Raw genomic sequence first — 16,204 nt, forward strand, 5'->3', positions numbered from 1 at the left:
TTAAATTTATTAAATGCCAATAAATCTAAAACCTAATTGAGAACAAATTACAGTGAACTTATCAAATAATAGATAACAAAAAATCTAATGCTAATCTGCTAGATTAAGTTCTCCAACTCATTTCATATAAAAATAGTAAAGAAAAAATTTGTACAATTATTTTTACAATTGGGTGGTTTTTAAATATAAACCTTGTTTAATTATTTACTTGTATAAGAATTCAACATACTACAAATTTATTTCCCAACCATACTTTTCAATAATTTAAAAAAAAAAATGAATTCACATGTTTTACTGAAATATTTACAATTACAATTATTAAATCAATTGATTCTTAAGATTTTAATCATCTGTTTATTTAATTTTGAATGTATAATAAAATTAAAAACATAAGATACACACACACATATATATATATATATATTAATTATATAAAATACACACACACAATATATATATACATATATATTTATTTTTGCGTGTATATAAAAACTTACCAAATAGTAGTCTAAATAAATAGAATTGGTGGGTTAAAAAATACATGCCTATAGCAACAGCAAATACCAGTAAGTTTTAACTTAAATCATTCTCAGCCAGTCAATTTTTCAGTTTTAGTATAAACTTTTCTCAACATACAAAATGTTAAAAAGTTTGGTTTGTCAATGAAATTTACAAACTATTTACTTATTAGCAAAAAAGACAGTAAAAAAAAAAAAAAAAATGTCTAAACATGCTAAAAATAAAATATTATAAGTTCAGCTTCGAATGGATGGATTTTATGAATAAAATGATAACCAAATGTAACAAAACAAGTATATGCATGTTATGCGAAATTTGCCAAAAATTCATTATTTTAATCTTGCATATCATCAGTGATTTCATGTGGATTTAATATACCAGGTACAGTCTTCTGCACTTCACGCTTTTCTTCTTGAGCCGCTCTTAATGCCTGTTCTCTTTCTTCGAGATACAAGTCAGATATATCTTCTCCCGTGAATTCCTAATATAAAAAAATAATCATATAATACTTAAAATTTATATTTTATCATAAAGGTCACTTATAAATATTAAAATAGTCAAGCCAAAAACAAAAAATTAAATTATATATTACATTTTAATTGATTTTTATTTAGTTACATTTTAATCGATATGTTGAGGAAATGTATTATTATTTAACTTATAATAATTATTATCATAACTCACTCTTATCTGAACAAGGAAATCACGAAGATGATCTTTAAAAGCTACAAGGTCGTGATTCAAATTAAACATGCCTTGCACAGTAAGGGCAATTTGAGGATCAGCCAAATGAGGGAAGGCTGTCTTTAGTAATGATGCTACAAAATCACGAACATAAGCAACATTTTTTTCAGTGACTTCACCGTCTGGAGGAGCACCAGGTGCACTCAACAAAACTTCAATCCTATCACTCTCAACTAATTTGAACATGTAGGATAAGATTTGCGCATGCATTAATAAACCTAAAAATGATTTAATTTTTAATGAAATTAATACTAATAGTATATAGTAATTTATTTAAGTTATAACACTTACTCGCAGTATGCGATGTATCGGTAGCAACAGAAAAAACATGCTGCAGAATATCAGTAAAATATGATACATAGAAACTTTGAGCTGCTTGTTTATGTTGTTGAACATTTTGTAATAATTTGTACAATATCTAAAAAAAAGATCATTATTCGCTCATTATTCATAACAGATTTTATTTAGTTAGGTTAGGTTTTATGTAGGGATCATATTTTACGGAATTGTTCCGTATTTGAATTAAGTGTCCTGGTGTCCTGACACAAGTATAAAAATAACACTTAAGTTCCGTATTTTGAATAATCTATTTCGTATATAACTTATTTTAAAAGTTGATTTGTTTACATAATTAAGCTTTTTAAATTGTATATTATTAATAAACTATAATATTTAAATCAAATGATAATTAATATTTGATTATAAAATAAAATCATAAAAAAATAGGAAAGTCACTTAATTATTTATTTTTAGTATTAATTATAATTTTTTATATATTTGTTTGAAGTATCAAATATTGTGTGTTTAACTTTATTTTATAGTATATTTAGTAACTGTGAGGAAAATGAAATGTTACATCGAGGCCAAATGTAATTTTAGCTCCAAAATGTTTATAAAGAATTTGTATAACATGACATATTTCATTTTGTAATTTTGTATTTGCTAAGTTATATATTAAATTATTAAATTCATAGAAAAAAATATCAATAGCAATATTATATCAAAGCATAAGATATGATAAAACGACGAAATAAAAATTTCAATTACATGTAAACTTATTTTATTTTTTAGTAAATTTGCAAAATTATAAATAATAAGTTTAGAAATAATATTTGTTTTTAGTTGATTTTTTAGGATTATGTCTTTTAATTATTATTATTATTATTTTAATAAACTTATTAAATATATTTCATAAATAAAATAATATAATTAATTTCAGATTATTTATTAAAATAAATTAATTTTAAACTTATTCACATACCAATAATCCAGTGTCAGCAACATTACGCATAGTATGTTTAAAAGCCCAAAATATTGAATCCAAAACTAATTTAAATTGAGGAGCTGGTATGGACAGGAATGAAACAAAGCAATGATTATTTATTGCCTGAAAATAAAGTTTCAATAAATAAATGTGCATGATTATACTACAAATAAGAAATATATAATTTATTTAGAATACATACTTGTAGAAGGAGGTAGAAATTTGTTCTATGTTCAGGAAACTGCTCAAAATCTTTATTTATCATCGTAAGTGTAGCTTCAAACACAGCATCCAAAATTTTGGATACTGCAGGTGTTATATCTGATTGTAGTTTATCAATTATTGTTGCCATAGCACTAAGTACTTCTGGTTCTCTAGCTGATGGATGCATAGTTTTACTATAATCAGCCAATACTGTTTCCAATAGAGGAGGAATAAAGTTTTCTAATACCTAAAATAAAACAATTAACAATACATTTTGCAGTTATATATGTATGATTAACCAAGAATGACATACCATAGCATTATCATTAGACCTAGAAATCCAATCTGCTATCAAACGCAATGTTTCTTTTTTAATAACTCTCATATTTTTAATCAAAGGTTGTTTAGTAACACTATCTCCATTGGTTGCAATAGCATCAGTAATATTTGCACTCATTACATTGTAAATATTCAACATATCCAAATATATCCTACCCAACTATACATGAGAGAATAATATAGGCAGTCATAATATTATTATGAAAAAATATTTAATAAATAAAAATAAAATACTAACTTGAACAACATATTGATGTCCAAGAGATTTACAAGCTCTAGCATTTGTTTTCAAAATGTTACCTAATTGTTTGACAAACTCTGGTTCTTTTAATATCTCTACATCCTAAAATAGATATTTAAAAAAAATGTTAAAAAAATATTGAAAAAAAAAAAATTAAAAAAAAAACTATTACTTTTGAAGCTTGACTAATACAATCATCCCAAATTAAATTTGGTAACAGCATATATTTATCAATAAGCTGTTCTTGAATTTTAGAATTCACTTGAGCACTTATCATAATACCAACAGCTTCATAAAATGTATGCACCTAAAATTAAAACACCATTTACAATACACATTTACAATGATAGTAAAACTTAAATTACTTGTTGTGGTTGCAAATCGCTAATAATTGTAGCCATTGAATTAAGAATTTCATCAATAAATGGCATAGCTTCTCCAACTTGAACTTGTACAAAATACCTTCTGCATTTCATTGAAATTTTTATGAAGGTATCACAAGCCATATCTTGAACACCATCATGAGTTTCTACAAAAATATAAAGCACATATGTTAAAATAAACAATAATAATTATATATACATATATAACATATAATCTAATATATTAACTCACTTTTAAATACAAATAATAATTATGTTAGAAGTAATTTATTAAAATAACTTATTCAAATTCATCAAAATGCAAATAAAATTAATCTAAGAGTAATTTCTCAGACTAATCAATATAATTTTAATAAAAAAAAAAAAATGAAATTTATCAACATACATGATACTTTAACAAAATTTTGTTTTAATAATAATTAATAAAATATTTCATCAGTTATAACAATTAAAATATAAATAATTACAATGTGACTTGTTTATAAATAATATATAAAAATATTTAAATATTAAATAGTTAAGTGTCAATAGTGAAATATTCATAATGAAACATGTTTATTACTCATAAAAAATAAAATAAAAATAAATGCTATAATTATTAGGCATAAGCAATAGTTGCTTAGATTCATTATCTTTGCAAAATAAAATTTATTAAAAACATTTAATAAAATATTACATAGATGTAAATTACAATTATTTACTATAAAACTTAATGAGTTTGAATTTAATATGAAACCTAATCAAATTTTAATTTCTTTTCTCCTTCAGTTCAATGAAGATTTATTTTTCCTATACCTTTTTTTTATTCAAATATATATATATATATATAAATATCATAAATTCTATTAGTTATTTCTTAATTAAATGTTATTTTAAATATTTAACTGTTGATCTATAATATCAACTGATAATAGTACTATAATAAATACTAAATTTGTTCCTTAATCATTAAAAACAACAAATTTATCTAATAGATACACAAAAAAATAAGCTGCTATTTTAAGGATTTATAATATTTAGTATAATGCATCAGTGGTTCCTTAGAAGTTATCTTCATTTTATTTTTTAAGCATGTAATTTTAATCATTTGCATTAAAATAAAACAAATATAAAAAAATGTTTTTATTTTAAAATCAAAAAAACAAAACTATTCAATATTCTCAGAAAGACTAATCAAAATCATTTTTTTCTATTACTAAATGCAATTTTTCATCTTTGAATATTTGATACAAATACATTTTACTAATAATAAGTAATGTTAAACAAAAAAATAAAGCATCAGTGGTTCCTTAGATTTTTATCATCACTTAATTATCTTAGAAAAAGTTTTATAATCATCTGCTTATCAATAAAACAAAAATTTTTTTTTTTAATATAATAATCATACTTTAACTGTACAGAACCTTCAATATAAATAATCTTAAAATAATTAATACTAACTTTTTTCTAAACACCATATTTGATTTTCATTAAATAAACAAAATATAACAAATAACTAAATTTTCTGGATGCAATAAATCAGTGGTTCCTTAGAAATTATCTTAGTTAATTTTTAAAGTGTATAATTTATAAATGTAATTTATCATTTGCATTAAAATAAAATAAAATAAGAAATATAAATTTTTTTTTTAAATCTACATAGAAAAATAATAAGATAACCATTCAATATTCTCAGAAAGACTAATCAAAATCATTTTTATTATTATCACTAAATGCAATTTTTCATCTTTGAATATTTATATACTAATATATTTTACTAATTCATAGAATTATTTAACAAAAAATATAAAATATAATTATATTCATGAAATATTAAAAAACAAAATCAGTGATTCCTTAGATAATTATCTTAGAACAAGTTTTATAATCATTTGCGAATAAGTTTAGAAGAAACTAAAATTTTCTTATACAGAATAACAGTGCTTAAAAATTACAGAAACTTAAATTTAATTATTCATATGTTAACTAACCAAAATCTTATCTTATAACGTAACAAAAGATTTTCATTAAATAAAAAAAATATAGCAAATACAACTAAATTTTCTGGATACAATGCATCAGCGGTTCCTTAGAAGGTATCTTCACTTTACTTTTTTAGCATGTAATTTATAATCATATGCATTTTATAATCTACATAACAAAACACTCAATATTCTCAGAAAGACTAATCAAAATCATTTTATTGTAATCACTAATTGCAATTTTTCATCATTGAATGTTTGTATACAAATATTCTTTACAAATTGTTAGAATACTATTAAAAAAATATATAAATATATTTAAAATACATATAGTATTAAGTTTACAACATCAGTTTTTCCTCAAATTATAATTTTTACTTGATTATCTTAGAATAAGTTTTATGATCATTTGAAAATAACTGTAAGAAATTCCCTTAAAATAGAATTACTAAATTTATTTTACACTTTAACCTAAATAGATATAATCTAAAAATAATTATAACCATATTATAAAATCACAATTCAATGTATTTATGTATTATACACCTATATAATGTATAAAAGATGAATTATATTAAATGTTCTGTATACAATACATCAGGGATTCCTCAGAAGTTATCTTCATTTAATTTTTTTAGTGTATGTAAGAATCATATACATAGTAAAAATGTCAAAAACTTGTTGAACAATTAGTTTTTAAATATGAAAAAATTGTAAATGTAATAATAAATTAAACAAAAATCAAAAAATATTCTCAGAAAGACTAATCAAAATCATATAATGCCATCACATAAGCGATTTTCCTCATTGAATGATAAAAATTAAAATTATGTAGATTTGTTATTCAATTAAAATAATAAAAGTAATAATTTCATAAATAATTATCTCAATTTATAACATTAAATAACATAAAAATATACCTATATGCACCAATATAATATATGCTTATATATATATATATATATATATATATATATATATATATATATATATATAATAGTAACTATTTAAATTTAAAATACTTAATTTCAAAGGACAAACAACATATATTAAAATGAATTAGAAACAAACTTAAAATACTAATAAATCTTTATAAAACTTTTTATAAAAAAAGTATTTCACTAATACTTTATATAGAATACTATATAATAAGTAAATACTAACTTACTTAACTATTAACGATTCTATAGAAATTATATGCAGAAATAGTAATAATCTCAGAAAAAAATCAATTTTAATTTCATATTTAAAAATCAAAATTAGCATGGCACTTAATCATCATAGAAGTACTATTGAGTCAAATAAAATTAATATTATTTAAAAAATAAAAAAATTAACCCAATTTATACTTACAGTAACGCCTAATGTAAAACATAAAATCACAATAAATTTAACAAAACAAGTCATGCTTTAGATTATTATTAATATTAGTCAGTAACTAATATATTTCATAAGATATATTAATCATATAATTAAATTGAATAAAATAAGGTTAGAAAATCAATACTAATTTTAAATTTTATATAGCAGTATTTTAAAATTATAAGCGGAAATAATTATAATTTCTATAAATTAAAATCTCAGAAAAAATTAATTTTAATTTCATGTTTTTAAATCAAAATTAGCATGGCACTTTATCATCATAGAAGTAAACTTAAAAATAAAGTTAAATAACATTTATACAACTATTTACACAATCACTTATCCACTTAATATATTTATGACCCATATTATTTTACTACTTAAAACAAAACATAATATTGAACAATATATAGTCATGTTAATGTTATTATTAATTGGAGTATTCAACAATATTTATTTAAATATTGATATTATTCAATTTCCAGGATATTTGATAACAATATATATTTTTATTTCAATTATCGACTCCCTACTCTTTTTAATTGTTTGATATTTTTTTTATTTTGTAAAAAAAATTGTCTAAGGGTATTTTCCTAGATCTAATGGGTACTTATTTACAATGGGATTGTTGAAAAAATTGCAATATTTTTGTTGGATACTAATATTAAGTTGTCAATATTGTTGATGATTCCAAGTGATTAATGTAAGTTTAATATATATACTAAAGAAAATTTGGAATGGAAATAAAAAAAAAAATGAACTATGAAATATCTAAAATAGATTGGAAAAATATTTATTAATTAATTAACTAATTTAGACACAATATCAAATTATACAATAATTTAAAATGGTTTATAAACTTTTTTAATAATAATGATAACTAGTTAAAATTATAAAATACAAAATTTCTAATTTTTAATCAAACATATTTCCTGAATCTCGAAAAATGTTGGATTATTTACAGAATTTTGGGATATGGGAAATAAAACGATTTTCTGAAATTCAGGATACCTGCTCTCTGCTAATATATATATCATAAAAAAGGTTTATTAATTATACATCACATAGAATGATATAAAGTTAGCATCTAAATAATAATTTTACTATAGATTAGTCTATAAATTAAACAGAAATAATTAGAATTTTGATTAAAGATAATCTCAGAAAAAAAATGTTATTTCATATTTTCGAAAAATCTAAATTTGCATATAGTATTTTGTCATGACAGATTAAATAAAATGCAATAATAACAATAATAAAACTATTTTTAAATTAAAAAAAAAAAAAAAAGAAAATTTATAATAACCTAACCAAGTTTTTATTTTTATAAGTTTATCACTTAATATAACACATATAATTAAAATATTAATGTAAAATTGAGCTACATGTAAATAAGAACAAAGCTGGGAAGGTCAATAAAACAAATAGCTAATTTTGAAACCAAAAACAGATCGATTATAAAATCATGATGATAAAATTACTTTATTACATTAAAATGTTATTATAGTATCTAATTTTTTCATGATGTAATGTAGATATTATATTTTTCTCTAGCATCGAACTACAGCTAAATCATTAAATGTCTAAAAATAATTTATATGCATAGCTAACTTTACTGTAGGTATTAGGTACTTATTATACTGTATTGGTACAACCGTAAAATTTAATTAATTAAAATAAATGCAAATTGTTAATTGTAAACAACTTTTTCATTTATGTTTTCTTAACTATGACCCGCTAGAAGTTCTAAAATTTAGCTTTCTAGTTACTTTGAATTGCCCATTCCTTGTATATAGTAATAGTCTATTACTATCTTCACTACATGAACATTTGATTTGTATTTAAAACTGATATCATAGGGCACTTGTGATATAATTATTATTATCACTTGTATAAAAGTATATAAGTAATAAATATTATATTATTAATATAAATGAAGGCCTTTGCCACATAGGTTATTAACTGCTCTTTACGTATTATAATTTTTTGATGAAAAATATTTAATTATTTCACTACAGAATTTATTATGGTATTAAGTAATTTATTTTTTTCTAAGTATTACAATTGGGTAAAACGGTTTCAGATTTACAAACTTTCTAATAAAATATAATTTGGAAAATACACCAGCAGTCCTCATTAAATAATGAAGTCTTGAACATAAAATTATTATGATAAATAAAATATAATTAAATTAATCTTTTATTCAAATATTAAAAACTAAAACTAGAAATTCTTAAAAAAAAATTTTGTAAATAAATTTCATAATAATAATAAACCTAATAATTATTCTAAAATATAAGATGCAAGTTGTAAATATATAACCTAACATTTTATTTTAAATATTTATATTTAATATATTACCTATAATTATTAATTAATGGTAGGTTTCTTAAAAATTACTTTATAAGCATTTAAAAGATAAATAAAAAAGTTTTATCTATATAAATTTCTATCACTTTAAATCTCTAATATTCATTTTTGTAATGAAGCTTAAATTTAAGTTTTAATTTTTACTAATAACTATTAAAAATCCCTTACTTAATTAAGTAAATACTAAAATTATTTAATTACCGTGCATGAATTCAAACAATTTGTTGACAACTGTTTTCAAAAACTTCCAATGAGCCCGTAAAAATCTTGGATATTGACCAACTACATACATAATGTTGGAAGCGATAATGGCTTTGTTATCTTTGCCTTTTTTTTGTTCACATAACCCTAATAAATCTTTAATAGCTGTGACCAAAAATCTCTTTTCATCTTCTTCATGCATTGCTCCAGAAATACTGCCAATAGCCCAACAAAGCTAAATAAAATATTTAACCAATAACTTTATATAATCATTATAATAAGAAGTTAATGAAAATAAATACATACAGTATTCAAATTTTTCCAAGACCACTCATTTCCATTAACTTGATTATGCAACTTTTCAGTCATAATACGCTCAGTATCTACACAGTCCAAATGAGTCAAATAAACAAGAGTTTCTCTCATACTTTTGTATAAACTTATAGCATCTGTATCTTTCATGAACTCTCTAACCACTTCTCCATTTTCATTTTCTACAACTAAAACTTCCTCAGGTTTAGCCATGCGACTTATCATAATGTAACGCATCTGTATAAAAAATAATTATAATTTTAAAATTCATAATTTATTTCTATTAAAATAAAAATACTAATAAATAAATACAACAAACTTGAGATAGAACTGGCGCATAAAATTGTCGTCTAGGGGAGATAGTGTTGCCATCTGGTCTACTATTCGGAGAAAGTGAAAAAAGACCAACTATTTGCAACTGTCCAAATGGATTTTCTCGGTACAAACTAGCTGCCAAACTATTCCAATACTCTAAACAAATCTTGAATATTTCAATCTCATCAACTTCAGATATCATGACCAAATAATGCAGTGCCTTAAATAAATAATCACAATGAATAAATTAGTCTATAATTAAATTACAATATTACTTTCAATAAATCTTCATTAGATCCACTTTTTTCTACTAAAAGAGCATGCTCTTTGAGAAATGTACATAAAAATAATGCCAAATTTTGTATAAAATTTTGTTCTTGGTCTTGTCCAGATGCATACGCTTCTTTAATATTTGTATGGATAGGTAACATCTAAAAATTATATAAAGTAGATAAAAGAAATATAACATATAAATATACAATATTTTTATACCAGAACAAGTTGCGCCATGGTTTTTGAAAAGAGACCTGCAAATGCAGCATCATAATTTGGTACTGTTACTGCAGCAATCTCGGTCAAACATTGTAATGTAACATTTCGAAACATAGGAACATTAAAAAACTAAAACATTATACATTAAACAAGTTAGATAATCAATAATATAAATGAGACTCAATAACATTAAATATCAAATTTACTTTAAAAATCAATGTATCAATTAAATCAGTTTCAAATATGTAACCAAGAGGTATCCAATTAAGAAATCTAAGAAGAGTATCTAGTGTTGCATTTACTAAAGCCACATTTTGAGAAGTTCCCTGAAAGGTTATAAATTTAATAAATCACTAAAAATGTAATTATAAAACATAAAGTAAATTTTTTGAAGTAAAATTTTACTAACTAAGACAAATTGACAAAGTTCAAAAATTTGTGCAAATTCAGAACACATTGTGTCTTTTAAATGCTTTGCTTTCATTTGAGTCATATTTCCAGCTGAAAAATCAAATACTTCTTCACTTAGCAGTTTCAATATAGTCATGTTATTTTGACAAAGGCTTTCATTTGTTCTACTAGCTCCAACTATTTCACCAACAAATGATTCCCAATTTTTTGGCCACTCTCGTTTTAAAACCTAAAATATATTATTATAATTAAATATCTCTTATATAGAATTAATACTTAAAAATAAAACACAATATTTAACTTCATAAAACATACTATTCTCCTAAACATAAACTCACTTGAACAAGGATAATGTTTAATTTATTCAAATAAGTTTTTTCACGTTCCATTGTTCCTGGGTCCGAAGATGTTTTTATAATGAGTGCAACAATATACTTTTTAATACCTTCACATTGATTTCTAGGTAATACTTTCCAACGAGTTTTAATCAGTTGTTCCAAAATTTGTAAAGCAAAATATTTAGTTTGCTGATTGTTTGAAAATTCAAGTATAGTATCTACTCTTGTCCATGCGTCAGGATGCTCCTTCAATGTAGTTAATACTTCTTGAGCAGCTCGTTGCTATAAAAAATTCATTACACTTGTAATTATTCTTATATTGTAAATAAAAATTATAATCTTACTTGATCACCAGTGCCCGTATACATACAACCAACAATATTTTCTAAAAGTGTAATATCAAGTTTTTGAGAAAAATCCAAAAGCTTGGACACTTGTTCTGTCATCGTAGCCATATTTCTTTTTTTTTATGAGACTTAAATTTCAGCTATAACAGTTCAATATCACTCTATTTTAATTAACAAATAACTACAATCAGTATATTTAATATGTATTAAAAGAATAATTATGCAAATTTGTGATTTTAAATACAAATTCAAGGATAATTACTTCGTGCTTAAGATATTGGTAGAATTCAAAAGCAAAAATATAAACAGAACAATTTTAATTTATATATTGATATTATATTAAAACTCAAGATGATTAATTATAAAATATATAATATTTAATATAATAACAAAAAAAAATAAATATTTTTTAATTAACTATACAAGAATTAATTACCTTTTTCTCAAAAAAAAAAAAAAAATGAAAAGCCAAATTAAAAAAATATTATTAATTTATTGTAATTAATGACAGCTAAGTACATGCATATATATTATTTATATAAATAAACTTACTCAAAAACAGACAAACGACAAGTATACGCAACAGTAACCTTGGACTTAAGACCTAGTCACTGCTCCATTCACTCAGAAGACATTCACACACACAAACAAAACAAATTTTGTTTTATAAACCTGAAACAAAAAAACAAAAGTATAATTTAAATTAACTAAAAATTAATCAGATTTTCGTACTGCTATTGATTTCTTAAATCAAATAATATCAGATACCAAACATCAAAAGGTGTTTAATAAGAATTAAAAATTCTTAACACAATGTATATAAAAATATTATAAATATCTTTAACATTAGTTTAATTTGAAGATGTAAATACAGTTCTACATATACATATAATTTTCATTTTTAAGGAATAGTCAAAACTGAGATATAAGAATAAAATAAATAATTTCAACTGTAAAACTTAATGAAAAGCCCAAATGTACATAATATAAAATGTAAAATACATTTTCAAAAACAAATTATGTATTCATGAATGATATACTTTAATGTACAAAAAATTAAAACATAAATAAATTTGTTTTTACCATGCAGTTATCATAAAACATTAAACCAAATAAGTTATTCTAATATCAAATTTTAGAATATAAAAATATAAGTACGATAATAATTAAAAAAATAAATTGAAACATTTAAACAATATTTTATAATTAAAAATAATTGGGAAAATAAATAAAATTGAAAACAGAAAAATAATAACATGTATACTTTACTCTTTTTGCCATTTTTGATTCAAATTTGTCAATTAAGTATACTGTATTTCAAAATCAATTGTTTTTAATACTACTTAAAGAATAAATATATTTAGATTTCTCATCACAAATTCATCAATAAAATGTACTTATTTAATATTGACATAACATAACATTCTTGTTAAAATAAAAAGTATTTCAACATAAATAAAACAAGTAAAATAATTAAAACAAATAATAAAATTAACAAGCCAATATACTGTTTATAAAATTATAAGCAATAATAAAATATAATACTGCTTTTTAAAGTGATAAGGAAAAAACAATGGTCAAAAGTTCTGAATTTAAGATTTTACTCAAAATAACAGCAATTTTACCTGTTTTATGTCCTAACATGAATTTAATTAGGTAATAAGTTATTTATCTTACAAAAACTTGCTAACCAGAAAATTGAACAATAATATACTGTAAATAACTCATTGCGTAAACCATTATATCAAACATATTTCAGAAGAATGTTCCAAAGAACGATAACACATCAAACCCAGTTGGTATAAGGTAAGTTAGTATACTTCAAACAAATTAAAGAAAATAATACTTCAAATTAAAAAAATTAGTTCAAAAGCATTTAATCAGTTGAATAAATATAGGTAAATAATAGATATTTAAATGTTATTCTATAGTATTCACAAATCATATTATAAGTTTCTGAATATTTGAAATACATGAATTATACTCCCATATTATAAACATATTTTCATGTTGACAACTACTTATGGATAAAAAAAAACAACCTTTAAATACTTGATACAAACAAAAATACTGAAAACTAGAGAAAGTAGACCAAATGTTTTAAACCGAAAACAAAAATGAAAAACAACGTACCCAAGCTATAATGTATGTAAAAATACTAAATACACTATTGAATAAACTGATTTCTCTATTGGGACACACTACACCGACATACCGCACTACCGCCGAATCAAAAGCACATGAACCGCGAGGTTTATAGAAATGCACATCTGTTATTCCCTTTCAAATGGACAACATCCAAGTTACTTTTATCAGCTTCCCGCGTCCGACAATAACCGTAACACACGAAACGTGTAAAACAAACAACAGACCAATTCTAAGCGACGCATAGGATTCGGACAAAACGTATGACGCGTACAAAGATTCAATTGTATTCAAAACCACGAGCATTACATAAACATAACTTAAGTATAATAAATAAAAAAATTTAGCACTTACTACATGTATTGGCTCCTTACTGAAAAACTAAAGAAAAATAAAATACGCAGATGATTCGTGAATGATTACGGTTAAGGAATATTTTCATTAAGATGGCGTCGTCGCAACCAACACACATATTATGTTCACTGGAAAATGTATGCGCTGAACGATACCACGGTCTAATATCACTATCACCGTAAAATGGTATTGTATCACATTTCAATGATAACGATTTCAACGATAGCTTCCCAAGCGCCGGAAAACCCAGAAAGTGTCCTTCAAGGTTTTTAGTTTAAATTTTATAGTTAGAAAAAAGGATTTATTCATAAAAATTATTATTAGACAATATACAAGAAAAGCCATCAATTTCAACTCCGAACATTAAGAGAGTTGTTTGTTTGTTATTTTTTTTGTTATTTAATTCGTATTTAAGCACAATTCCAATACGACGCGGTTATCTCCCAGCAATTGTATACTACAATGACGTCACTAGATAAGATGTAACGTGCGGGTTTTGGCTTTGTTTACATGATTATGAGGCATCTCTAAAAACTTTGTGTGCCTTGTTTTTCCATAGACTTATAATAAATTATAAGTCTATGTGTTTTTCTAATGTTTTTTATTCGACTGTTTTACTTTCACGATTTCATGTCCTCATTTACATTGTTTACGTGTATTGTGCAAGACTCAAGACTTAAGAAAGAAAATTCTTGAAAATTCTATCCATTTATAAAAAATTGCGCTTTTATGTTTTATTAACTATGTATTATATTTGTGTGACGATCAATTATAAATTATATTTACCATTTGATGAAATGTATTTAAATGAGCAACAAATGAAAATCTACTTCATTCTTCGACCATTTATTATTTTACGAAAATCTAAATCTTTCGAATATTGCTTTACAGCTGAAAAACTGCGTTTCTAAATAGTTAATATAAAACAAACATTCAGTACTTGAATTATTTAATTCAATTTCCAATATACTAGACCAGTGACGTAGCTAGGATTTTCTGAAGGGGGTGTTAATTATAATTATTAAATATTATATATAATACGTACAAACTAAAACTTTTATTTTAATTGATTAATATGTATACATAATGTCTGTAATAGAGATGTAATGTATATTCGAATTCGGATAGCTTTACAATATTGTATTCGAATATTTGACTATTCGAATATCAGTATTCGATGCTACAATACCTATTATTATTAAAAGTTTTGTGTTAACAAAAAACGTAAACGAATAATTTTCGTCACGTATTGTCGCAATCGCGATAATGTTAACCTGTATATATGTAATTAATATTGTGCATTATTTTATATTTCATATTGTATTATCGATTTACTTATATTCCTATAATAATGTAATATATGATACGACTCAAGGGGGGGTGTTATATCTACCAAACACCCCCCTTGTATACGCCACTGTACTAGACTAATGTAAATAAATATTAAAAATGTAATTTAATAATATAACTAATCGTATTAATTATTATTGTATAATTTATTCAGTATTTTTGAACTGTACTAAATTAAAAACCATTTAACTAATACAAATTTAAGTAAACTTTTCATATAATTTTTACTTTATCGAACAATAATTTATATTAAATTTTAACAGCGATTTATTACTAAGTCTTAAATGTAATTCTTACACTAACAAAAACAAAAAAAAAAACATAGCATATCATTTTAGTTATAAGACAAAACATATAAAATATATATCACAATCTAAACGCATAATCCGGAGGGGTTGACTGCCCTATTAATTTCACAAAAGCCACAAATTTAAAAAATCGCCTTGAGTATTACATTCGATAAATTCTTCTTTCCTTTTTCGTCCATATAATGTTACCAATCATGGTTCGTTATCTATCATATCCATATAACTTTTCATAAAAATATGGAAC

General features: G+C 22.8%; 1 protein-coding gene across 4 annotated transcripts; it reads right to left on the reverse strand.

Moving 5' to 3' along the window:
• Window positions 1-490: 490 nt before the first annotated feature.
• On the reverse strand, window positions 491-14,406 carry LOC112687352 (exportin-1). Of its 4 annotated transcripts, none has more exons than XM_025559995.1 (20): window positions 14,303-14,406; window positions 12,356-12,475; window positions 11,801-11,943; window positions 11,457-11,738; window positions 11,117-11,347; window positions 10,914-11,033; window positions 10,708-10,836; window positions 10,491-10,646; window positions 10,220-10,435; window positions 9,895-10,137; window positions 9,589-9,823; window positions 3,677-3,840; window positions 3,484-3,618; window positions 3,309-3,413; window positions 3,045-3,230; window positions 2,730-2,978; window positions 2,525-2,650; window positions 1,555-1,681; window positions 1,204-1,481; window positions 491-1,000 (listed from the first exon to the last, which is right to left on the reverse strand). In XM_025559995.1, exons 3-20 carry the CDS (start codon window positions 11,909-11,911, stop codon window positions 854-856), a joined length of 3,240 nt encoding a protein of 1,079 aa, XP_025415780.1. In that variant the 5' UTR covers window positions 11,912-11,943; window positions 12,356-12,475; window positions 14,303-14,406; the 3' UTR covers window positions 491-853. The 4 variants fall into 4 exon arrangements, with proteins under 4 accessions (XP_025415780.1, XP_025415783.1, XP_025415782.1 ...); XM_025559998.1 differs by having other exon boundaries at window positions 11,801-11,964; XM_025559997.1 differs by lacking the exon at window positions 14,303-14,406 and adding an exon at window positions 14,019-14,263.
• Between the last annotated feature and the right edge of the window lie 1,798 nt (window positions 14,407-16,204).

The sequence above is a fragment of the Sipha flava genome, unplaced genomic scaffold (genome assembly GCF_003268045.1).
Source record: "Sipha flava isolate LNK unplaced genomic scaffold, YSA_version1 347_pilon_pilon, whole genome shotgun sequence".
Lineage (NCBI taxonomy): Eukaryota > Metazoa > Arthropoda > Insecta > Hemiptera > Aphididae > Sipha > Sipha flava.

Coding starts and splice junctions, on each gene's coding strand:
- LOC112687352 (XM_025559995.1), bottom strand. CDS start 11,911: ATGGCTACGATGACAGAACAAGTGTCCAAGCTTTTGGATTTTTCTCAA. Junction 1,482..1,554: donor CGATACATCGCATACTGCGA/GTAAGTGTTATA, acceptor AATCATTTTTAG/GTTTATTAATGCATGCGCAA. Junction 1,001..1,203: donor ATTTCCTTGTTCAGATAAGA/GTGAGTTATGAT, acceptor TTTTTATATTAG/GAATTCACGGGAGAAGATAT.